Source organism: Dipodomys merriami, unplaced genomic scaffold (assembly GCF_024711535.1).
Source record: "Dipodomys merriami isolate MVZ:Mamm:240054 unplaced genomic scaffold, mDipMer1.0.p SCAF_90, whole genome shotgun sequence".
NCBI lineage: Eukaryota > Metazoa > Chordata > Mammalia > Rodentia > Heteromyidae > Dipodomys > Dipodomys merriami.
Genome location: NW_027206513.1, coordinates 224,247 through 249,713, shown reverse-complemented (window position 1 = coordinate 249,713; position 25,467 = coordinate 224,247). Strand labels below are relative to the sequence as shown.

Sequence of the window (25,467 nt, the reverse complement as noted above, 5' to 3'; positions counted from 1 at the left end):
AAGACAAAACAACCCTCCCCCCAAGCCCAGCACCCCCCCACCCCCATCTCCACAATTGACAAAGGTATAGGAAAACACATAATCTCATCAATGTGGCTACAACTGGAAATAAGCAAAACTTTTCTTTTTTTTTGGTCCTGGGCTTGAACTCAGGGCAGGCTTGGGTGCTGTCCATGAGCCTTTTCACTCAAGGCTAGCACTCTACCACTTTGAGCCACAGCACCACTTCCAGTTTTCCAATGGCTAATTGGAGATGAGTCTTTCCTGCCCCAGCTGGCTTTGAACCATATCCTCAGATCTCAGCCTCTCAAGAACTAGGATTATAGGTACGAGCCGCTGGTGCCCAGCAAGCAAAACATTTTGAAGGGTAATTAGTCAGCATATGACTAGATGTGAGATGTATTCTACATCTCTACTGACTGGTTTCCAACTTTGAGAAATACTCCCAGAAGAACCATGAGCAAAGGTATTTACAAATACAAAACAAAACAAGATATACTCCAACATTCTATGTAGCAGGAGGCAGTGAGATATATGTTTCACACACCCACACAGTGAAATACCAGTCAATCTCTGGAATGATGTGGAAAGGTCTCTAAGCAACCAATAGGAACACATTACAAATGACCTATAAAACAAAGTCTATAAAACAATGGAGGGGGTAACAATGTTCAAGAGGAAGTGTACTCATTACCTCACTCATGTAACTGTAACCCTCTGTATAGTATCTTTACCAAAAAAAAAAATGTACTCTTCCTACTCCCCCCCCCCAAAAAAAACAAAGTCTATATACAAAATAATCCATACTCTATGATTCTCTTTTTGTTCAAAATAAATAAAATTATATAAGAAAAAGGCTGGCCAGGCGCCGGTGGCTCACACCTGTAATCCTAGCTACTCAGGAGGCTGAGATCTGAGGATCACGATTCAAAGCCAGCCAGGCAGGAAAGACCGTGAGACTCCGATCTCCAATAAACCACCAGAAAACTGGAAGTGGCGCTGTAGCTCAAGTGGTAGAGCATTAGCCTTGAGCTGAAATGCTGAGGGACAGTGCCCAACCCAGAGTTCAAGCCCCACAACCAACCAAAAAAAAAAAAAAAAAAGAAAAGAAAGAAAGAAAAAGGCTGGCAGTCATATTAAGCAATTACAGTATAATTATAATCTGTAGGATAGCACTATGGTCACTTCCTAAATAATGCTATTATCTGTAGTGTTTGAATAGACACAACTTTGTGTGAAATTGAAAAAAAAGGAGTAAGATAAATAAAAGCACTTCTACATCTGTGCAAACAAAGGTACTATGATTCCAAGAATGTCAGGCACTGATCTCTCTTCTTAGACCCAGAAGGACTGGCAAAAAGGCTCAGGAGGGCTGGGAAGGTGGCTCAGTGGTAGAGTGTTTGCCTTGCATGCATGAGGCCCTGGGTTCGCTTCCTCAGCACCACATAAGCAGAAAAAGCCGGAAGTGGCACTGTGGCTCAAGTGGTAGAGCGCTAGCCTTGAGCTGAAGAGCTGAGGGAGAGTGCCCAGGTCAGAGTTCAGGCCCCATGACCAACAACAACAACAACAACAACAAAGGCTCAGGAACTGGAGCCTGCTGCTACATGACCCGTGCATTGCACCTTGTCCACACACACAAAGGAAGACCTGGCTTAACAGTGCATACTGGAGAAAAGCACATTCAGTATTGGACTAGAACCATCTTTGTGTTGTTGTTTTTTAAATTTAACCTCCAATCTTTGGGTTGCTCCTCAGACTACCATTTTAAGATCAGAAATTTTTTACTTGAATAGGTCACAATGGTAATTAGGTTATCTAAGAAGAACTGACTTCCTGAGTAAGAGCTATGAAAACCTAGCTGTGCACTAAAATGACAGCAATAAATGGTACATCTAGGAAGGTGTAGCATTGAAAAATGATTAGTGAAGCAAAATACTAGCCAAGTAGCTTACAACTTGTGAATGATTAAAAACAAGAAGTGAGAGAAAGAGAACAAGAGTGAAAGTACACAGAAACATTACATATTAGCCACAGCTACTCTAAAGTATTTACTTCTAATCCTCACAACAGTCAGGGAATGTCACAAAAAAAGGAGACTCAAAGAGGTCCATGACTTGCTCAAAGTGACAAAGTGATAAATCCAAAAGTCTGGGTTTGAATATGGCCTAGTGCAATGGTACCTATTCTGGTCAACTGGTTGGCCAGCTCCAACTTTCCTAGTATTGGAGCCCATGCTGTGTTTCTCCAAACAGACTCACCTGTGAGCTAGAGGGTAACACCTGGGAGGTGGGCTCCTCAGACAGGGCTGCTCCTGAGGCCATGGGGCTCAGTGTTGTGATTCTGCTTGGCTGGCCACGGAGGGTCAGAGTAATGGTGGTGGGGACCTTCAAGCCTGAGAGAGAAAGAGAGGGGGGGTAGAGGTGGGAGAGCGGGGGTTCTTGGTCATAGCCTTCGGTTTCTGCTAAGGTTTTCCTTTCCTGACTTTGTTTTTGTTTGTTTTTGAAAGGCAACAGGAAACAGTTTGTGGTCTTTTGACCTTTCTGGGCAATGAAGACCCTGTGGGCTGGGTTCAGACCTTGACTTCATGATACTGGAAGGTACTAGGGAAGACCCAATCTTGGAATCCCCACAATTCTCATGAGACTCACCTGATGCCTGGTTAGAGATTTGAGCCAGGCCAGGGAGGCTGCTTGCCAACTTAGCAAGGCCCCCATTGGTCAGCAACTGGTGGATGGCTGTAGGCTTCCCACCAGGAGCGGCACCCAACGAGGAGAGAGTGGTGGCCACAGGAATGGTACGAACAATGGTATTGGTGCCCGTGGTGATGGCACTCAAGCTCTGCATCGGGGTGGGCAACTTCACACTGGTGGCCTGTTGGACACACAAGCCCAGGTGATCAGAAGCTAGCACCCAACAGCAGAATTCAAGCCTGGAGAGCCCACAGCATATTATTAAAGGCTAACACATACTAAGTGTCTATTACATGCAAGGTAACCCTTCCAGGCATTTTGCAAACATTTTCTTTAACTCTCATTTCACAGACAAGGCAACAAGACAGAAAGGTCAAGAAGCTTGCCTAATGTCACACAGTAAGTGATGGGCCATAACTATTGTTAGCTCATCAGCTAGGGAGCTGGAAAGGCTGTTTGTCCTTGACCCACTATCTCTTGATCCAGTCTCCCTGCCAAAAGCAATTAGGCTGAGGAGACCTATTCCCTGTACCTGCCTGCCCAGTGAAAGGGAGATGTGTACCTGTGGGGCTGGCCCCGGGGAGGGATTTGCTGGGAGGCCAGAGGTCTTGCTGCTAATATCCTGCAAGCTGAAGCTGAGGCCCTGGAGGAGGCTACTGGCTGATGTGGCCCCTAAGACAGAACATAGCAGTTATCAGCACTAGTCAATCATTTGCAAATACTCATAAGCATCCACACTGCCCACCATCACCAATACTGAACTCAATCCAAGGCCCTCACCTTCTCTACCTTCAAAAAGACACCAAGAGTATCTCCCCCAGCATGCACAGTAGTGCCAGATTCTGCCTTGGATTTTCCCTGTATACCCAACCTGTTGCAAACTACCAGACCTGCATTTTGGACAATATCAGAAAAAAACCCAACTTTTTAGAAACTTAAAATTTCCCCATAGTCCTTTAATTCCAGGGAAAAGGAGGAACTGTTTAAGACAAATGGATTTCCTCACACACAGCACCAATCCTCAAGGCAAAGAGAAAGGAGAGGGGCAGCTGCTACATTCCAGCCCACTGGGCTCAGGCAATTAGCTTTTCTGTGCAGAGTGGGGTTAGAGAAAGTAAGGGACAAGAATAGTCAGAAAAACATCTTGGTGTGCTAATTAGCCCTGCTTTCAATTTTATTCAATCAGACATGTTTAAAACATCAAAATAATCCAAGAACCAGTGGCTCACACCTGTAATCCTAGCTACTCAGGATGCTGAACTCTGAGGATAGCGGTTCAAAGCTAGCCAGGGTAGGAATGGACATGAGACTCTTATCTCCAATTAACCAAAAGTAAAAAGCCAGAAGTGAAGAGATGGCTCAAGTGATAGAGTACCAACCTTGAGGAAAAAAAACTAAGGGATAGCACACTGGCCCTGAGTTCAAGCCCCAATACTGGAAACAAAAAGACAAAAGCATCAAAATGAAACACAGAATAACATTGTCCAAAAAGGAATGTACTCATTACCTGCAGTATGAACTGTAACCCCTTTGTATATCACTTTTTTTTTTTTTTTTGGTTGGTCACGGGGCTTGAACTCTGGGCCTGGGCACTGTCCCTGAGCTCTTCAGCTCAAGGCGAGCGCTCTACTGCTTGAGCCACAGCACCACTTCTGGTTTTCTAGTGGTTTATTGGAGATAAGAGTCTCATGGATATTTCTGCCCGGGCTGGCTTTGAACCTCGATCCTCAGATCTCAGCCTACTGAGTAGCTAGGATTACAGGTGTGAGCCACCAGCGCCCGGCTTAATACCTTTGTAATAACAATGTAAACATCTTTTGAAAAGGAAATAAAGAAACATGTACTTTACTCGTTAGTATTTCCCACTTTTACAGCAGAGTATACAGCTCTTGCACATTTGGACATTTATATATTATGGGTGTTAAGTCTATGGAATTCCCCTCACTCAAGCGAATTCCAGCTTTCTGGCATCCTCTAGGACCACAGTGAGGCCCAGAGGCACAACCTCCAAGAATGCTCACCAAAGACCACTCTCTGGCAGTAGACCAAAAAGAGTTTGCCAGTAGGGGGAACAATAGACTCTAAGATACCTGGCAGGTTGCTGCTAGGAGATGTGGCCACCAAGCGGCTTTGGAGAGTATGCAGGGCACTGGGTGTGGTGCTGCTGGAGGCCACTGAGGGGGCTGGGCTGGCTGAAACTCCACCTTCAGAAGTTGACCTGGAAACAAAGGAACTCTGTTATCCCAAGGTCAGGAGGCAGCAGACCCCAGTAACACAGGGAATGGCCAGAGTAGGGACAGCAAGGCTGGACACACACAAGAACCTGCAATTTCTTAAGTTCGCTTTTCTGAACTCTACTTCTGTTCTCCTAAAAGGACTTACAGCAACGTCAGGGATGTTCTGTAATGACCTCTGAACTAACCCAAATAATGGACAAAGATCCCAGTCAGAAAGAAGTCATACCCCATAATTGATAAGACTCCAGAATCTACCGTCTTCCTGAAGCACTAAATGAAAAGGGATAAAGGAAAAAAGGAACTAGAGACAGACAAAGGAGCACTTACTTGGCAGTGGTGAGAAGCCCAGTGAGCTCCTTAGCCCCTGCTGAGGCTTGCCCCAGTGTCATGGTGATGGGCTTTCCTCCTGTAGCTGCAAAAGAAAAATCCCAAGGCCACTGGTCAGTCCTACTTGGCCCATACCATTTTGAGTTCCACAACTCAAGCTAAATATAAGATATTATAGGCAAAGGGGCTGGGAAGGTGGCTCAGTGGTAGAGCGCTTGCCTTGCATGCCTGAGGCCCTGGGTTCGATTCCTCAGCACCACATAAGCAAAAAGAAAAAAGCCGGAAGTGGCGCTGTGGCTCAAGTGGTAGAGCACTAGCCTTGAGCTGAAGAGCTGACGGACAGTGCCCAGGCCCAGAGTGAAGGCCCCATGAGTGGACCCCCCCCCCCCAAAAAAAAAAGATATTATAGGCAAAGATTGGACAATGAAAAAAGGAAGCTTTGTTAGAAAAGGGAAAGTGTTGGATCATTTTTTCTTTCATTTTCTAATCAAGATTATCTTTCATAAAATTAAAAAGGAAGAAAATGTATGGTACTCTGAATGGCCCTACAGTTCCCACCAGACTCTACCTCCCCAGTCCTTATTTAAGCAAGGTCACCGCCCACTTACTCAGCAGGTGTAACCTCATGCCTTTTCTGCTCCAGGCTTCTCATTCTGAAGCAGGGGCTGAGCTGCCCACTTGGTAAGTAGCCTCCAAGGGGATCTGTATGTTCCTACAAGAACTGGGCAACTCTTATTAAACAGACCCTGAGCAACTCACCTTCTGAAACTCCTCCTTGGGAAGGAGCACAAGGTCCCCCAGTCGAGTCCCCTTGGGAGATAAGGGACACCTTGATCTTCGGTCTCTTGGAAGTCTTACTGCTAGGAAGAGGACTGGAGGGATGGTGTCGTTTCAGCTGGACCCTAAGCTCTTCTTTCTCTGTCTCTTCCACTGGTTCTGATGAAATGGGAACTAAGAGATGGAGCTGAGGTGAAATCTCCACAAGCCAAAACAGGGCCCGGTGGATTCTGCCAGCCAATACCAGCAAAGACCAGCCATTTGGGAACAGGAGAGCCACCCCACAAGTAGGACCCTGTTTCACAATTCTACCTCAGACTCTACCAGGCTCTTCTCAGAGGATATCTCCTTCTCCATCTAGAACCCTTCCCTAGTGGTAGATGGGAAGGGGCTTTGGAGGACAGAAGACACTCTGGGCCTGCCAGTACCACCAAACAGAGGACTCACCACAGTGGCTATAAACAGCCCTTCCCAAACTCAAGGAATGTGATCATATTACTGTTGCTGGCTCTCCTTACTATCACTCCACAGGCGGGAGGTAGGAAATTTTTCCAGGAACTCAGGGAGCAGCAGGCTACCTAGTCCTCTGCAAACAGGAGTTTCCACAGGACTCCTCGGAGCGCTTCCATTCTTAAGAGCCCAAGGTTGAGGGTCGGCTTGCCAAATGAAGGCAAAGAGAAAGACTATTACCAGAACTTTAAGCTGACTCTGGGTAGCGATTAGGTGAGGGACCACTGAAGCACAGGCAGCTCACAACTCCTGCTCAAAGGTAACAGGGGAGCAGCAGGCTATATTACAACTTAGTACCCATGTCATCTTAGTACCCATGACAGAGAAAGGTCATTTATCACATAGGAGCCTCCATTTCCATTGACTCAAACAGACTCACTGTGCACAGAATAAAGCCTTTAGACTTCCTCACAGGTTCCTTCTTTGTTTTTTTGTTGCTATTGGCATTGAGGAGTGAACCCAGGGCTTTGCATATGCTAGACTCTTACAGGCTGAGTCACATACCCAGCCTTTTTTTTTTTTTTTTTTTAAATCAGTCATGGGGCTTGAACTTAGGGCTTTGGTCTTGTCCCTGAGCTTTTTTTTGCTCAAGGCTAGTTCTCTACCACTTAGAGCCACAGCTCCACTTCTGGTTTTCTGGTGGTTAATTGGAAATAAGAGTCTCATGGACTTTCTGCCTGGGCTAGCTTTGAACCATAATCCTCAGATTTCAGCCTCCTGAGTAGATAGGATTACAAGTGTGAACCACCAGTGCCCAGCTATATTTTGTTTTTGAGATAGGGTTTCAGTAACTTTGCTGGGGCTAGTCTCTAACTCATGATTTTCATGCCTCTGCTCTCAAGTAATTGGAATTACTGGCTGGTGTTACCATGGCTGGCCAGGTTTCCTCCTTTTTCAACCTAGAAGTCATCTTTAGTACTCTTATCACAAAGTAGTTCTGGGGCAGGGAGGAAGGCAGCAATCCAATGAGGAAGGAGGGAGGGGCAGAATTCTGACATGGAGCCACAATCAAGGCATCACTAGCTAGGAAATCACTGCTTAGGAAATAAATCAAAAGAGGAAGGCATATGGCTGCTAAGTAGCTGGTATGCTTGCAGCAGCCAGGATGGAAACAAGAACTCGGAGTAGAGAAACAGACAAGGAAACTCAGGCTCATTCACAGGCAATGGGCATACAAAGGAAAAGTGAAATCAAGAAGCATAGTAAAAGAACCACAATAAGAAAGAAAAAAAAAAGAAAAACACCATGAGAAATTGAAAAAAATGAATAAATAAGCAAAGGAAATTAAAAAAAAAAAAGAAACAGGGAACAGAAGAAGAGAAAAAAATAGGAAGAAAGTAGACACTGAAGAATGATGAGGGGGAAATAAAGCGGAGGGGGTAAAAAGCAGTAAGCCCAAGACAAGTAGGTGAGAAAAGGAGTGATACTCACCAAAGAGACAGGAGGGGGCGCCGGGAGGAAGAGCTTTCCTCACCAGCATGTTTTGTTTCAGAAAAGCAGCAAACTGTGCTGGAATGAATCAGAAAGAATTACAGAATCATGGCCAGCCAGAAAAAGGAGAAGAGTGGGAAAAAGAAAAAGAAGAAAATAGTCTCTTAAAGGAGCTCCTTCTGAGGTCACTGAGCTTGAAACCTGACTCTGCCATGTAGCAGTTCCACGGAATCATCTACAAACTAAAGGTCATTGTCATGATTCAACCATTGAGGGCAAGTTAAGTGCAAGAGGGCATGGCACTTGATAAGGGCTCTGTTTATGTTAACTATCACTTCCTGCTTGCCCATATCTGCTAAAGACATGTGATATAGCTGCTGCTGACCCCATGACACTCTGGGAACCATTTTGACCCAGTTTGTCACAGCCTTCCAGAGCTCAAGAGATTCTCCATTAATCACTAGCTATCTTCAATCATCTAAGGGGACACCATTCACCCAGAATCATCCATGGAAGCCTGAAGAGCCAGGCTTCTTTGCTTCTTGTTAGTACCACTCTTATGAGAAAACTCTTAAGAGGCCTAGGTTTAAGTTCTAATATTAAGTTCTAATATTCTGGCTCCACTAAAAGTCACAGCAGAGGTGAGTAGATCATCTTTCTCAACCCTTAACATCCTCTATTTCACAGTCAGCAAGGGCTGTGCCTCTTCCTAGGCACTGGAATTCCTAAGAACTTTAGATGATACATGGTCATAGACATATCATCAATATCACTGTGCAAGAGGTCCTAGCTCAAGGCTACCCACCTCAGTTACTCTGTGTGTGTGTACATTTCAAGTGCACTTCTTTCTTGATCCCTTCTCTATAGATTTCCATATTGCACTATTAGTGCCCCGAATATCTATCATACATGCCTCCCTAAAACCTATATAAAACCTTGATCAACTTTGTGAAAGGTCTCAGTGTGGAAATCCTAACTATTCAAGGGCAAAACAAAGAAAGGGCATGATGCCAGGTGAGCTGTCTCAGAATCTGATGAATAAAATTAGTCATGCTGTCTGCATGACTTAGAAAGCTCCCTGACTGCATGAGTGGCTAGGAGTGCCTGGAGCAAAAGACATAGCTTCCCTAGAAAAAAGCTGGGTCAATACACACACAGTCAGCTTATAAACCCAACCTCTCTAATATACCAACACAAAGCTGTAACTAGTGACCACAAAGCCCCACTAACGTACATTCATTTCAGTCTAATTTTGTCTAGACAGGAATGTGGGAAAGGGTGTCTCTCATATCCACCAGAAAAAAGCTGCAGATCTAATACTTTCCAGCTACCACATTACATCAGCTTCAGAAGATGGAACCGTAGAACCCCAGTGGGACTGCTAGGCCAGAAGCTTATACCTTGGGCTTGTTTGTGGGTCATCACAGCTTCTGTCCGCTGTACATGTCTCTTCAGCAGCTGGGAGCTCCCAATCTGACTAGATTTCTGGGCAGAGGTCACTGTGGTCACTTTGGTCTTGGGACTGGATGTGGGGCTGCTGGACACACTAGAGAGATCCTGGGTAGAATACGAAGGCCAAGAGATGAGCCAATGTTGTTTGAATTTAGACATTGGTCAGCATGTTCCCCTGGAACTCCCAAGTATCCCTAGGAAGTCAACTATGTAGTCTTCAGTACCCAGGAACTGAACTACCCTGCCTGAACTACCTCTGAGCCTGAGGGTGAGGCAGGGAGCTTGGCAGCTGGAGAAGTAGGCCGACTGCCCCGTTCAGACACTTCAAAGGCCAAGTCTCTTCGGGCTATATCACGAGGTTTCTTCTTCTTCTCAGCATCCTGATCCCGAGGCTCAGAGCCCATGTGACCTTCAGTTCGAGTGAGCACTCCAGTCAGAAAGTCCACAATCTCATCCTAATGTAAAAAAGAATCCAGGTCTATGAGTCTTCTGGGGAGCAGGAATTTCCCAGATGGTTTGCAACTAAGCGAGATTCTTCCTGGGCATTGGCTCCTAGATGTGCTGGTCCTTTCTCACTCACAAAGCATATACAAATCCCATGCTTCTGAATGACTGTGGTTGAAAAAGACTAGCATGTACCTCTGCTCTGTGAGGAAGCAGGTACATTCTACCCCCCCTCCAGCAAACCCTTTCTCCCAGATGCCTTGCTTATGTCTCAGGTTACCTCCCCTTTGCTCTTTTTCTCTTTTTTCTGATTATAATTTAGCCCCACAGAGGGCTCAGTGGATATTCCTTCATACTCCAAAGCCAATGAGCCTGTTGCCAACAGCATGAAACCCAAAAGGCAAACACGTACAGGACACCTGTTTACCTGAATACACCTGTCCACCATGCTCTGAGTCAACCCTTCTGATTTCTTCTTCGCTTTGCTTATTCTAAGAAATAAAAAAGGAGAAAAATGTTTACTTTTCTTCTCTGTGTTACTTTGTAGGCCTGGAAAGACTACATGAGTCCTAAAGCAGGTGATGTGACCTTTATGAGCCTGTTTTCATATCTGCATCGTAACACCCCATTCAGGGAGATATGGGGATTAAACAAAATGACCTATATAAAGAACCAAGGATGATGCCCAGGACTATCCACTTCAGAAGGCCTACACTTCTAACTTAACAAGTAAAGCTGACTTGGATTGCCAGGGCCACATAGAGGGATTCCATACCTTCTACCTCCCTAGTCTCCCAACTCCGAGATTACTAGATTAGTGGAAGAAGATTCAAGGGGGCCCTTTGTTAGTTCTAAAGGGGGGGGAGGGAAGGAAGGACCTCACTTAGTGGCATTCTTCTTTGAAAAGCAAGCCTTAAAATTCCCTGGTTTTGGGCTGGGAAGACTGCTCCGTGGTAGAGTGCTTGCCTTGCATGCCTGAGGCCCTGGGTTCGATTCCTCAGCACCACATAAGCAGAAAAAGCCAGAAGTGGTGCTGTGGCTCAAGTGGTAGAGTGCTAGCCTTGAGCTGAAGAGCTGAGGGACAGTGCCTAGGCCCAGAGTTCAAGCCCCATAACCAAAAAAAAAAAAAAAAAATCCCCTGGTTTCAAAACAGATGTGGTGATACATACCTATAATCTAGCACCTGGGAGGCTAAGAAAAGAAAATCTGGGGTTTTAGGCCAGTCTGGGCTATATAATGAGTTCAAGGCAAGCTTAGGCTACATAGTGAGACCCTGTCTCAAAAAAATATATATCACTGACTTTTAAACTGAGACTCCTAGCAAAGAGAACAAGATCCCCAAGTTACAAGATGGAGAACATTATTGAACCTTTAAATTCTGATAAGCCAATTGACTGGCTGTTGGCTCTGATTTTGTATATATATATTTTTCCAGTTCTGGGGCTTGAACTCAGGATCTAGGCACTGTCCCTGAGCTTCTTTTGCTCAAGGCTAGTACTCTACCACTTGAGCCACAGTGCCACTTCTGGCTTTTTCTGTTTATGTGGTACTTAGGAATCGAACCCAGGGCTTCATGCATGCTAGGCAAGCCCTCTACCACTAAGCCACATTCTCAGCCCAACACTTTCATTTTTTAGAAGACTGGGAGTTGCACAAACTTCTTGAGTTGCACAAACTTCTCGAGTTACACAAACTTCTAAGCAAAGAGGTCAAGTCCTAAAAGGTCTCTCACTTCTCAGTCCAATGACCTTGGCATCATGCAGAAATGTTTCATAAGCTACCTCACAGTTCTTCCGGCTTTTTTCTTTTTGCTTATGTGGTGCTGAGGAATCGAACCCAGGGCCTCAGGCACACAAGGCAAATGCTCTACCACTGAGCCACCTTCCCAGCCCTACCTCATAACTCTTGAAAACAGCATTCCTAGTTCTCCTTACTCCCTCACAGCAAGTCAAAACAAACTCTATTCCCCTGTAGAAAAGATTTTCTGGGGCTGGGAAGGTGGCTCAGTGGTAGAGCGCTTGCCTTGCATGCATGAGGCCCTGGGTTCAATTCCTCAGCACCACATAAGCAAAAAGAAAAAAGCCAGAAATGGGTAGAGCGCTAGCCTTGAGCTGAAGAGCTGAGGGACAGCACCCAGGCTCTGAGTTCAGACTTCATGACCGGACCCCCCCCCCCCAAAAAAAAAGAAAAGATTTTCTGAACTACCAAGAAAAGCAATGTATTTACATAAAAAACATTGTTCAGTGCATCGAAAGGCAGGCTGGCAAATGACAAGGCCAGAAGGACCAAAAAAAAAAAAAAAAAAACAGCTTCGGAGCAAGTACTTAGTTTTCTAGTGTGTAACTGAAAATTAATCTCTAAGGCTGAATATATAGAAAAAGGAAGCCAAATAGATAATACAACCTCTTTTTTTTTTTTTTGGGTCCGGTCATGGGGCCTGAACTCTGGGCTTGGGCACTGTCCCTCAGCTCTTCAGCTCAAGGCTAGTGCTCTACCACTTGAGCCACAGCACCACTTCTGGCTTTTTTCTTTTTGCTTATGTGGTGCTGAGGAATCAAACCCAGGGCCTCATGCATGCAAGGCAAGCACTCTACCACTGAGCCACCTTCCCAGCCCCTACAACCTCTTTTTCAGTACATTAGATGAGAATGTAACTATAGACCAGTTGTAGAGGCCCACACCTAAACTCTTAGCTACTCAGGAATTAGAGATCAGAAAGCTTGCAGTTTCAAGTCAGCCTGAGCAAAAATTAACAAGATCATCACTTCAGTCAGCAGCTGGGCATAGTAACACATGCCAGTCCCCCTAGGTATACAGAGGCCATAGGTCTATGACAGTTCAGGCATAAATGTGAGACTCCATTTGAATAACTAAAGCCAAAAAGGCTGGGGGGAAAGTCCAAGTTTGAACATGATTACTGTCCCCAAAACATGTAACTACAATCTTACATGCTTCATCACTACAAGGAAAGTCTGTCTCAATGACCAGTCATCTTCCTAAAACCTCTCTCAAACTTTGCCTGTATTTATACTCCGAAGTTTCTCAAATATGACTTAAAACAAGTAACATCTATGTTCACATTCCACCTCAGTTAAGGCATAAATATTTTTAAATGCCTACTCTAGTCAAAGTCTATAGCAAATAAAGTATTTATAGAGCCTCAAGTTTCTTCTTCCCACAAGTTAACTAATTGCAATGGAAAAAACAGAAATTTCATACTGGAGAACCTGGCAGAAGCTACCTTAATCATGTGACTAAGGTTATTATCAGTAGTTTTAAGATGAATCAGTATTATATATCCCCTGAAGGGATGCACTGAAATGGGTAATCATTTATGGACATTGTTGCCAAAAATGTGTATCTTCAACATAATCAAAAGAAAATGTAAAAAAACGTAAACTGAGGGGCAATCTACAAAATACTTGGCTAGTAATCTTCAAAAATATCAAAGTCATGAAAGACAAAGACTGAGGAACTACATCAAATTCACAGACTGAGGCTCGACAATTAAAAATGCAACTAATGTGTTCTTGAACTAGACCTATACCAGAAAAATAACAATCAGAAGACAACAGCAAATTAGATAATGCTATCATACTAATGTTAATTTTCAGATTTTGCTAACTGAGCCAGATTAGTCTATAGTTCCACTGCTACCTAACGGGCATTCTTCTACATTGTAACTTGCTCCCTGCAGCTCTGGGGAAGCCTACTTACCTGAGATTATCATCAGCTCCTCCAACTACCACCAAGCTGTTTTCAGCTCGGATCTTCTCCCGGAAGTCCTCCATGGCTTCAGGGTGACACTGTAGGGAATTCTGACCAATCACAAAGAGGACTGGAGTCTTCATATCCAAGAGGGGATCATCTACATCCTAAAACAAGTACAGGTTTTAGATTTGGCCAGTTCATACTCAGGAAGCACTGACCTTGAAAGTTTGGGGATGTTTCAAGGAGTAGGTTATGTACCAGCTGGGTTCCTCACCCCAACTTGGATGAGACATGCACTCCTATTATCCCCCAATCCCACTGCTGATGACCCAGCAACCAACTTCACCTCACTCTTACCCCCCGGGGACCATCCACGGTAAGCAGAGGAAACCCAAGGCAGATGACTGCAGTGACATACTCCATTACTGACACCTGTAAATAAGGACACCATATGTTTGAAGGGCAAGTGATTTCATTGCACCTCCCCCTACCCAGGATCAAAGAGTAGCCCAGACCCATCATGCAGTCCCATCTTTTCCTCCCTTGTTCTAACCCCCAGCTGCATAAGCCATGGTGACAGCAGTAAAAATACAGAATATAAGGTGTGCTATCCCACAAGCAGCTACTACTTAAGAGAACTAGGGTTCTGAAAGGACCCAGGTCACATCTGTACCAAAGGATGGGAAGTATAATACTTCAACTCTGTCAATCCCCAAGACCAGAGCCTTCTTGCTTTATTTTTCTCCACTAGGTGCGCATACAATAAAAAGACTACAAATGTTGGGCTTGGGTTGTGGGCTCAGTGACAGCTAAATGACACTTGACTAACATGCATAAGGCCCTGGGTTCCATCAGTAGAGAGGAGGAGAAGGGAAGGAAAGAGGGAGAGAGGAAAGAAAGGAGGAAGGGAGGGAAAGGAGGGAGAGAGGAAGAAAGAACACTAATAGTGCTCTTCTCTTGTAAGAAAAGTCTCTTCCAAAGCGGGGTGCTGGTGGCTCACGCCTGTAATCCTAGCTACTCAGGAGGCTGAGATCTGAGGATCGCGGTTCAAAGCCAGCCCGGGCAGGAGAGACCGTGAGACTCCTATCTCCATTAAACCACCAGAAAAACGGAAGTGGCGCTACAGCTCAAGTGGTAGAGTGCTAGCCTTGAGCTGAAGAGCTGAGGGACAGCGCCCAGGCCCAGAGTTCAGCCCCACGGTCGACAAAAAAAAAAAAAAAAAAGAAAAAAAGAAAAGTCTCTTCCATTGGGCTTAGGAGCTAGCTCTCACACATCCCAGATTTCTCAAAGCAGTCAGCTACTAAGGATGGAGTTCTGTTGCTGTCCTTGGGGGGAAGGAGTATGGGTAGGTGCTGTCTTTCTCTTGTCGTTCTAGGGCTCATACTAAACTAGACTGAGAAGGATGGAGGCTTGGACATTTCAGAAACACACAAACTAGCAGCAGGTATATGAATACATGTAAGATAATAAAATAAAAGGTTCTTTGGTATCTAATAAAGGGATCATACATGAGCATGTGAAATTTGAGAGCTAATAATTTGGGCCTAATAGAATTATTCATTTTTTAGGTGGGGAAATCATATGGTACTTGTTTAAAGAAATCTTACATACTGAAACATATATAAATGAAATATACTTGATACTGTCTTCAAAATAACGTGTGTGTGTGTGTGTGTGTGTGTGTGTGTGGTGAGGTGAGGTGGGGAAAGGGGGGCGGAATGGGGATTGGGGGAGGAGGAATAAGCAAGTAATTAGGCAGGCTAAGAAGAAACTAGCCTTTTGGTGAGATGACTGCTGGTAAAGCTGGGTGTGAGACCCATGAGGCTTATTAGTCTAGTCTCCTTGCCTTTGTTCTTGCCTAAGCTTTTCCAAAATAAAGTTAAAAGAATAAAGGTTATCTTCCAGTTTGTAATGCAATTATACTAGCAAAGCATTAAACATAGGGATTGAAACACAGTAAATGGGACTGGGAAGGTGGCTCAGTGATAAGAGTGCTCGCCCCGCATGCATGAGGTCCTGGGTTCGATTCCTCAGCACCATATAAACAGAAACCAGTAAAGGACTCAGTATAGCCACGAGTAGTAACAGCAGTTCTCAGTGACCTCTAAATAAGATGGAAATCACTTACGTGACAGGCTACCAAAGCTCCCGTGTTCCATCCAATCAATATAATAGGTTTATGTGGAAAATGGCTATGAATCTGTGGGAAGGGAAAGCAGCTGGTAAAACAGGAAGCCACAGAACAGTGGTATACTACCTAGAAGGCTGGGCATGGCACATTCTCACCTCTAATACTTTGCTTCTCACTGCACCAATCATGTGCTCCAGACACTGCAGAACTCCAACCCCAATGCCATTGTTCAGCAAATGTGTGGCCACAGGGATGACCTAAAAGAAATAAGTTTCAAAACTTTCTATTCTGCTTAACTTACCTTGAATCCCTTCGATCTTGAACAATCACCATTCAAATGCCAAATAAAAGATTAATTTGGGCGATTCCACAATTGAATTCATCATTAAAAAAAAAATGTTTTTAAATTTTATGGGTTACTGTTTCCTAAGTCAGGTAATGAGTATATTCCTTTTTGAACAATGTCATTCCTTTCTTTGCTCCCTCCAAGTTTTTCTCTCCTATCCCTGCCCACAAGTTGCATAGTTCATTTTCAACACAGTGTTTACAGAGTAGCATTGCTACATTTGTTCACCCTTAGATTTATCCATTTTGATACTCCCACCCTTAGCAAGCTCCTTTCTTTTAATCCTTCATGATCACATTCCCACCTAGCCGAGTTCTTTTGCCTAACACATACCTTGCCTAAGCAGGAGAGCTGAGACTGCCAGAAGCGGTGGCGGCGTGAAGTGGGGAACACAGAGCTGGAGGGGCCAGAGGAGGCAATGAGAATCAGAGGCGAGCCAGGAAGTTTGCTCTGAGGAGAGAATCCCAACCAAAAACAAATGAATGAGAAGTATTCATCCACAAAAATACCAATGAATCTATCCCAATACATTTCTCATCCTCACCTTTTTACTAATGAAACAAGTAAGCTATTTATCATCTTCTAGCCACGGTTCTAGATGACCTAAATATTTCATGTGTCACAGTGAAGTCTGAGTATCCAACTTACTGGTTTGTTATGAGAAAGCACCCCCACAGCAGGGTCCCAAGGCCTTTTGAGGAGGAGGGACAAGGCTTCAGCTCCTGCAGCCCCAGTCTTTGTGTTGGATGACACAAGCATCCGGTCAATCAAGGTTGGGATCTAGAAAGATGAGCAAAGAAGATTCCAGTGTGAAGCAGGATGGCAGGTGCACAACGCTATGCCAAGTCACTGTGCTTCCCTTGTGGCTGAAACAACGGCCACATACCATCATGCTCAGCCAGTAGTTGAGAGGGAGTCACTCAAACTTCTTTTTTGCTCAGACTGGACTTAAACTGCCACCTTCCAATCTCCACTTCCTGAGCAGCTGGGATTACAGGATTGACCTACCACATCTGGCTAAACCTTTCTTATTAAAGTGAGTCAGCAAGAGGCCTGTCAAACTTTTCTTGGGAGCAAACATACAAATAAGGGAGTGGCCAACAAACAGTGCTCCTGCTATGAAAGTGGGTTTGTCCATTAAAAAGCATCTTGGGACTTAAGTTTATTCCCATTCCTTTTCTAAATGATTATGTTCTTGTCATCCTTGTTATGAAGGTAAGATCCAAAGGATCATAGTTCCATGCCAACTTGTAGGAAAAAAGTTTGGGAGACTACCTCAACAGAAGCTGGGAATAACAAGCATGTCTGTCATCCCACCTATAGAGGGAAGCGTAAAACAGGAAGATGTAGTCCAGGCAAGTTCCTGAGCCAAAAGCAAGACCACATCTCAAAATAACCAGCAGTACAAATATGGGTTGAAGGTTTGTGCCTCAGTATTAGAATAACTACCTAGGCAAGCATGAATCCCTGAGTTCAAATCCTAGTACCACCACATACACATACATACACAGAAATATACCCACACAGAAGGAAGGGTAAGGACAGTTATATAGAGACCAATTCACTGTCAATAGTAAATAGTAATATAAAAATAATCTAAATGTCGGGCTGGGAAGGTGGCTCAGTGGTAGAGCGCTTGCCTTGCATGCTCAAGGCCCTGGGTTCGATTCCTCAGCACCACATAAGCAAAAAGAAAAAAGCCAGAAGTGGCGCTGTGGCTCAAGTGGTAGAGTGCTAGCCTTGAGCTGAAGAGCTGAGGGACAGCGCCCCGGCCCAGAGTTCAGGCCCCACGACTGGACCCAAAAAAAAAAAAAAAAAAAAAATCTAAATGTCTATGTTTAGGTATTAAGAATTACTTTCAAATATTTATAAAAATTTATGGAACACAAAAATAATTTTGTTAATATGTTATAAGTAAAACAAAATATAGGCTGGGTATGGTAGCTTATACCTGTAATCATAGCCACTCAGGATATGGAGAACCAAGTTTGAGGTTAGCCAACACAAAAAAGTTAGAGACTTGCAATTTAACAAATAAACTAGGAGCCAGGCATCAGTGACTTATGCATAAAATCCTAGATATTCAAGAGGCTGAGATCTGAAAATAGAGGTTTTGGGAGTCAGTCCAGGCAGACAAATCCACTCTAGCTCTACCACTCCTAGCTTGGAGCATTCCTCTCACTATGTGAGAGGCATGGGTAGCAAGGTCACAATCAGAAGCTAGGTGGTCAGAAAGCACAAGGCTCTGTCTGAAAAATACCTAAAGCAAAAAGGGTTAGGAGTGGCTTGAGTGGTAGAGGATTTTCCTAGTAGACTCAAACCCTGAGCTCAAATCTAGTACTGCCAAGAAAGAATAGAAAAGATATAAAAGTTACCTTTACTTAAAAAAAGCCGTAAGAGCTGGATGAATTAAAATATATTAAAAGGCCGGGTACTGGTGGCTCAGGCCTGTAATCCTAGCTACTTAGGAGGCTGAGATCTGGGGATTGCAGTTCAAAGCCAGCCCAGGCAGGAAACTCCATGAGACTCTTATCTCCAATAAACCACCAGAAAACCGGAAGTGGCACTGTGGCTCAAGTGGTAGAGCACTAGCCTTGAGTTGAATAGCTGAGGGACAACACCCAGGCCCAGAGTTCAAGCCCCTGACCAACAAAAACAAAAACAAAATAAAAAAAGCTGTAAGAAAATTTGCCAAAATATTAATGTAATTATTTCTATGGAATTATGGTTGATCTTTTTCCTTTATAGATTTATGTGTGTTCTAGATTTCTTCAGTAAGTAACAGTTCATTTTTCCAATTTTTTTAAAATCCACAATTTCTTCTAGAGTACAGCCTTCAAGCTATAGCATGTTAATTAAACCTATTATTGTATCCACCTCCCCAAATCCTACTATATTATAGATATTGTGATTTATACTATATCCTGTGTTTTTAGTATCCACACAAAATGTTACCTCACAAGTGTATAAATATAGGTTTCAGATATGCTGGTGCTTATACCTTAAAAAGTGTCTGTGTGAACGCCACACTACCCACAGAAAGCTCAAAACAGTCTCAGGGCAAGGAAAGGTTTTTGAATATTAGAGGACACATTCAGAATTTTACCAAAAAAAGGGATTGGGAAGTGGGCTAGAGACTGCAGAATAAAAAGCACTATAGTTTGATTCATGTTGCAAAATTTGAAAGGTAGAAGATAAACTGCTCTTAATTTAAAAAGAAATACACTAGAGGCTAGGAATGTGGTGCAGTGGTAGAGTACTTGCCTAGCATTTGTAAAACCCTGGGTTTGATCTCCAGCATTGAAAAATATAAAAAAGAAATTAAAAAACAACAAAAGTGGACAATGCACTATAGTATAATTTACTCAGAATCTTGTATCTGTTTGTCCCCTATACACATGTATGTTTCAAATAAATAAATTTAGTAAGGCTTGAAAACTAGGCATGCTGGTAGGTGCATGTAATCCCAGGGCCTGAAAGGCTAGGGTAGTTCATGAGAGCCTGGGTTACACAAGGATATCATAGGGGTGGGGGAATACACAGACAGAAAAAAAAGATTTCTGGACAAGAAATTAGGGAATTATCACCATGAGCCTGTCCCAGTTAACTCTCAAGTCACTAAATGTGTGGCAGCTGCTGTTACACCCAGCTAAATTCCCCTTGCAGAGGAATTTAATCTACACGGGGAAAGAAAGACACACTCACAAATAACACTGGGGCTTGGATAACTGCCATGAGAAAAACAGAAGTTCCATACTGTTGATTTGAATCACTCAATGGAGGGGGGAGGTTAACAGGTATTTCTCATCTAAAGAAGCACTAAAATAGACTATTAGAACCGGCAGGATTCCAAAAGATGATGAGAGAAGAGATACTAGTAACAGGCAAGAATGTGTGGGGCTTACCCAGGCAGGTGGACTGAAGTCAAGGACTTCAGGAAGGCGGATGTAAACTAATAAAGAAGGTTAAAGCCCAACTGTAAAAGCTCTCTACCACAATAGGATATTCTTTGTAACTCCCCTCCCCCTTTTAAGAGCTTGGGTGCTGTCCCTGAGTTGTGTGTGTGTGTGTGTGTGTGTGTGTGTTGGGTGTGTGTTGGGTGTGTGTGTGTGTTGGGTGTGTGTGTGTGTTGGGTGTGTGTGTGTGTTGGGGGTGTGTGTGTGTTGGGGGTGTGTGTGTGTGTGTGTTGGGGGTATGTGTGTTGGGGGTGTGTTGGGTGTGTGTGTGTGCTGTCCGTGTGTGTGTGTATGATGTTGACAGCTGAGCCTTCTAGCTACTGCAGCCTCATGCTTTCTGCCTCCAGGACCCTTATACCAAATACTCCACCTTCATCTTCATCCACAGCTCACTCTACTTAAGGGCCTTTGCACCGCTATTTTCTCAGCTTGGAGCTCCCTTTACCCAGCCAGCCATTGTAGATCCCTGAGTTTCTGGAGCATCCTCAACAAAGCATCACAAATTGGATTGATACAAGAGTAAAAACATCTGCTTTCATAGTGCTGAGGCCAGAAGTCTAATAGTAGGGCCACAGTCTTCCATCTAGAGTCTCTGTAAGGGTGGTTCCCACGTCTTTCAGTATTTGGAGCACCTGGATCCTTCCTGCCTCTGGAAGGTCCTTCCTACCTCTCCCAGCTTCTGGGGGCACCAGGTATCCCTTGGCTTCTGACCAAATTACTCCAGTCCAAATTACTCCCTGCTTCCATCTCCAATCAGCTTTATTCCCAAATTTCCATCATGTGTTTGTGTGCCCATACCAGGGCTTGAACTCCAGGGCTTGAACTCTAGATTTCACACTTTCTTGCTTTTGGCTGGTGTTTTTACCGTGCGTGCGTGCATGTGTGCGTGTGTGTTTGTGTGTTTATATTTTCTTTGGTAGCCAGGCACCGGGTGGCTCATGCCTATAATCCTAGTTTCTCAGGAGGCTGAGATCTGAGGATCATGGTTCAAAGCCACCCCGGGCAGGAAAATCCTTGAGACTCTTATCTCCAATTAACCACCAGAAACCAGAAGTGGCGCTCAAGTTGTAGACAGCACTTGCCTTGAAGTGAAGAGCTGAGGGACAGTGCCCAGGCTCAGAGTTCAAGCCCCATGACAGACAAAAAAATAAAACAAAATCATAATTTCTTTGGTGATGGGGCTTGAACTTAGGGCCTGAGCACTGACCCTGAGCTCTTTTGCTCAAGGCTAATGCTGTACTATTTTGAATCACAGCTTCACTTCCAGTTTTCTGGTAGTTAATTGGAGATAAGAATCTCATGGACGGAAGCGGGGCGCTGGTGGCTCACGCCTGTAATCCTATCTACTCAGGAGGCTGAGATCTGAGGATCGCAGTTCAAAGCCAGCCAGGGCAGGAGAGACCGTGAGACTCCTATCTCCAATAAACCACCAGAAAACTGGAAGTGGCGCTGTAGCTCAAGTGGTAGAGCGCTCACCTTGAGCTGAAGAGCTGAGGGACAGCACCCAGGCCCAGAGTTCAAGCCCCACGACCAACCAAAAAAAAGAGTCTCATGGACTTTCCTGCCTGGGCTGGCTTTGAAACATGATCTGAGGATCTCAGTTTCCAGAGTAGCTAGGATTGCAGGTATAAATTGTACCCTGCATTTTTTTTCCTGCATTTTTTTTTTTAACCTCAAGGCTAGAGTTCTACCACTTGAGCCACAGTTCCAATCCAGCTTATGGGGTAAATAATTGCCATTGGTGCCCAGTAGGTTCACAATTCCCTATTTAATTGTGAGCTAATGATGACTTTGAGACAATGGATCTAATCAGAGTTGACTTAAAAAGCTTTTGCTATCAGGGTAATTGTGTCTCATGCTTGTAATTCTAGCTTCTCAGGAGGCTGAGATGTGTGGATCATGGTTCAAAGCCAGCCCAGGCAGAACAGTCCATGACACTCTTACATCCAACTAACCATCAAAAAGCCCTAAGTGGAGCTATGGCTCAAGTGTTAGAGCACTAGCCTTGAGTGAAAAAATTAAAAGACCCTGAGTTCAAGCCCCAGTAAGAAGGGGAGAGGAAAGGAAGCATAGGGAGGGAAGAGGAAGTGAATAATAGAATGAATCCAAGTTCTCTAACGTCATTTATTGGAGCAAAGCACAATTTTAATGTCCTATAAGAATACCTCAAATAATTCTGAACAGTTGCTGTTGCCTTCCTATAAGCTACCTCGATTAACTGACTTAGTTCGTAAAGAAATAATTAGTAGGAACTGTTACCAGACACATTTTGGAGATGAAGAAACATACACAGCAGCCCTTGCCTCCAGAACCTGCTTTCTACCACACTAGTCCAGTGCTGCCTTAACATCACAATCAAGCAGAATCTCAAGGAAAATAGTTTATGTACAATACTGAGTGCATGAAAGCAGGGACATTTAATGAGACATTCATAATAAATTACTGCAGTCTAAGCATTGCTCCTAAAGGTTGGTGCCAAGGAGAGGATTAAGTGTCAGGTACCACCTCACAGTATAATCCCCTGGCCTGGAGTGCCACAGATCTGCTTCTCACACCTGTATCAACACTACTCCTAGGTAAACCTCCAGGACTACTCAATTTAGCAAATGCTCAAGCACCACCTGCAAGGCGTATTCTGGTTTTCAGGCCTCAAACCTCATCCTGGAGATAAGCAGGGCTGAAGACAGTTATACCAGATGCAAATGTAAAATGATTCTGTCTTCTGCTTTTAATAGTAAATCTGTCAACTTCAACCATGCCTTCCAAGCTATCCATGGGGAACCCTGTCCCACCCCACATCCTAAGCCTCAGCTTACCTTCCCTTTCAGTGTCTGCAATGAATCCAGGTAGGCAGCCAGCATGGGCAGACTCAGGGTCTCCACGAGGGTAGTGTGCAGCCACTGGATCAGTTTGGTGTCCCAGCTCACACTTGCCAGAGCCTGACGCACCCTCCTTGCACACTTGTCCACAGCAACACGGCGCAGCACGGGCTCATTACAAGCCTGAAAGATGTAAGCAGAAGGAACAAGAGTTCTACTTGGTTAGAAAATGGGGAAGACAAGTCAGTCAGCCAGTGAAGCCTGAACTAGGAAGGCCCACTGTGGGCAGATTTCTGGCTTACCCCTTCATTGGCCAAGCGGGCAAGCCGATCAGATTGCAGGGCTTTGAGGATCTTGTTGAATAGCTTGTTCTGGGCCATTGTCCAGCCCGTCCTATAATGGAAACTCTGAGGAATTAAAATCAAACCCTAGAGTTGTTCCCATGTATGTTTACCTAAAGAAGATTTTGCCACATTTTTGCTCTCATTATGAAAACGTGTAACTTGAGATAGCTTAAAATCACTAAAACATGAGACCCAGATTCTGGTCCCAATCTTGCCAATGACTCACATCAACACACCTTTTTATCTATCTATCTATCCATCCATCTATCTACCTACCTATCTTTAAATAGTTGTACAAAGAGGTTTCAATATGTCAGTTTGTAAGTAGTGTGTTTTGATCAATATTACCATTTCCATCATTCTCTCTTCTTCTGTCCCAATCAGAACACCTCTATATTAACAACACACTAAAAATCAAAATCACTACAAGTCTTTCAATACTAATAAACCTAATTATTAACAACTAAAATAATCACAATAATAAAGAAATGGCTCCACTGCAGACATTTTTAATTTCTTCACTTTTTTTATATTTATATTTTATTTTTTGAGACAAGATCTTGCTATGTAGCTCAGGCCAGCCTTAAATTTGTGCTGCTTCTCAGACTCCTGAATTCTGTGACTACACCATACACCACCATGCTGAGGTTGAAATTCTTAAGTTTTATATTTCACACCAAGGCAGAAAGGATCAGGAAATATCTTTACTTTTCCTATAGTACTGAAGATTGAATCCAGGGTCTTGCACATACTAAGCAAGCACTTACTCTGTCACTTAGCCAGACCTTCTACCCTTCTGCTTGTATTGTGTTTTTGAGACAGGGTCTTGTTAACTGTGTGTAGGCTTAAATCCTCCTGCCTTTGCCTCCTGAGTAGCTGGGATTACAGGCATGTGTCATTATATACAGTTTCATCTACATTTTTTTTTTTTGAGACAAGATAACAAAATAAGAAACTCAGTATTTGTTTACCAACGTTCTCTGCCATTAAAAAATAAATAAAAAGAAACTGGTAATAACTTTTGAAAATTGAAGTGGAGAGTGGACACAAGTGAGATAGATCAAGGTAGCATTTCATATTAAAGTTATTAAGTAGAGACAACCAGTAGAAAATCTAAATTCTGCCCGGGTACCAGTAGCTCATGCCTATAATCCTAGCTACTTAGGAGGCTGAAATCCGAGGACTGTGTGAGGCTCTTATCTCCAATAACCACCAGAAAACTGTAAGTGGTGCTGTGGCTCAAGTGGTAGAGCACTCTGAAGAGCTGAGAGACAGTATCCAGACCCAGAGTTCAAGCCCCATGACCGACAAAAACAAATAAATAAATTCAAATTCCTATACGCCTCTTTTTACATCAAAATAAATTTCAAATGTTTAGCAAAAAGCTAAACATTAAAAAATAAAGCTATCAAAGTTCTAGGGGAAAAACAGTGATTATTTACTTACCTACCTACCTACTTCTACCTGTCTGTCTTTGAATAAGACTAAGGATTACCCCAAACTTAGAAGTAAAAAGAGAAAAATATAACTGCATAAAATTTCAAACCCAAGGTGGCTCAGTGGTAGAACGCTTGCCTTGCATGCCTGAGGCCCTGGGTTCGATTCCTCAGCACCACATAAGCAAAAAGAAAAAAAGCTGGAAGTGGCGCTGTGGCTCAAGTGGTAGAGCGCTAGTCTTGAGCTGAAGAGCTGAAGGACAGCGCCCAGGCCCAGAGTTCAAGCCCCATGACCGGACCCAAAAAAAAATTTTTTTTCAAACCTCTATTAAAGAAGTATCATAAACAAAGTCAAAACAGTGGAAAAATAATTGACAGTGCTTTTAAATGCTAGAAAAATTATCAAAAAAAAATGAAACAAATGTGGAAGCTAGATCTAAAATACAACTTATGTATGATAACATATACAAGGCTCAATACATTTATACACAAACAAACTAAGGGAGGGTATACTTAGGGGAAGAATTCAAAGGCATACATCTTCTGAAAAACTATAAGGTACTGTTTATCAAAATGAATACTAGGAAATAGAAACATGTTTTTTGAGGGGGTAAAGGATGGCATAGGAATGGAGAAGGAGTAAGCAAATGTAGTCCATTATATTCAATAGATACTATATAAAAATTAAACTATGTAACTTGTGGGTAGAGATAGGAAAAATGGGGGAGAAAAAAGGGATGACACTGACCAAGAACCACTGTGCTTATAACCTGACCCCTTTGTACAACTCCTCAGTAATAACAATAAAAAAAATACTCAACAGACAAACAACATACAAAGGTAGATCACAGCCAGA

The 25,467-nt window shown here is 43.6% G+C and overlaps 1 protein-coding gene across 8 annotated transcripts in view; it reads right to left on the bottom strand.

Moving 5' to 3' along the window:
- Kansl3 (KAT8 regulatory NSL complex subunit 3) overlaps positions 1–25,467 on the bottom strand; it is a 45,118-nt gene that overhangs the window by 5,369 nt on the left and 14,282 nt on the right. For 6 of the 8 annotated variants that reach the window (XM_070013322.1, XM_070013323.1, XM_070013327.1 and 3 more), the window contains 18 exons: positions 23,134–23,224; positions 22,829–23,014; positions 16,705–16,836; positions 16,390–16,506; positions 15,866–15,967; positions 15,708–15,779; positions 13,937–14,011; positions 13,586–13,743; positions 10,296–10,359; positions 9,679–9,879; positions 9,373–9,529; positions 7,973–8,050; positions 6,014–6,205; positions 5,255–5,339; positions 4,781–4,908; positions 3,253–3,362; positions 2,649–2,871; positions 2,259–2,392 (listed from right to left, as the gene is read on the bottom strand). In XM_070013322.1, the coding sequence (XP_069869423.1) occupies positions 2,259–2,392; positions 2,649–2,871; positions 3,253–3,362; positions 4,781–4,908; positions 5,255–5,339; positions 6,014–6,205; positions 7,973–8,050; positions 9,373–9,529; positions 9,679–9,879; positions 10,296–10,359; positions 13,586–13,743; positions 13,937–14,011; positions 15,708–15,779; positions 15,866–15,967; positions 16,390–16,506; positions 16,705–16,836; positions 22,829–23,014; positions 23,134–23,224 (2,305 nt within the window). The remainder of the gene's footprint in view (positions 1–2,258; positions 2,393–2,648; positions 2,872–3,252; positions 3,363–4,780; positions 4,909–5,254; positions 5,340–6,013; positions 6,206–7,972; positions 8,051–9,372; positions 9,530–9,678; positions 9,880–10,295; positions 10,360–13,585; positions 13,744–13,936; positions 14,012–15,707; positions 15,780–15,865; positions 15,968–16,389; positions 16,507–16,704; positions 16,837–22,828; positions 23,015–23,133; positions 23,225–25,467) is intronic. The other 2 variants (XM_070013324.1, XM_070013330.1) reach the window with 2 other exon arrangements.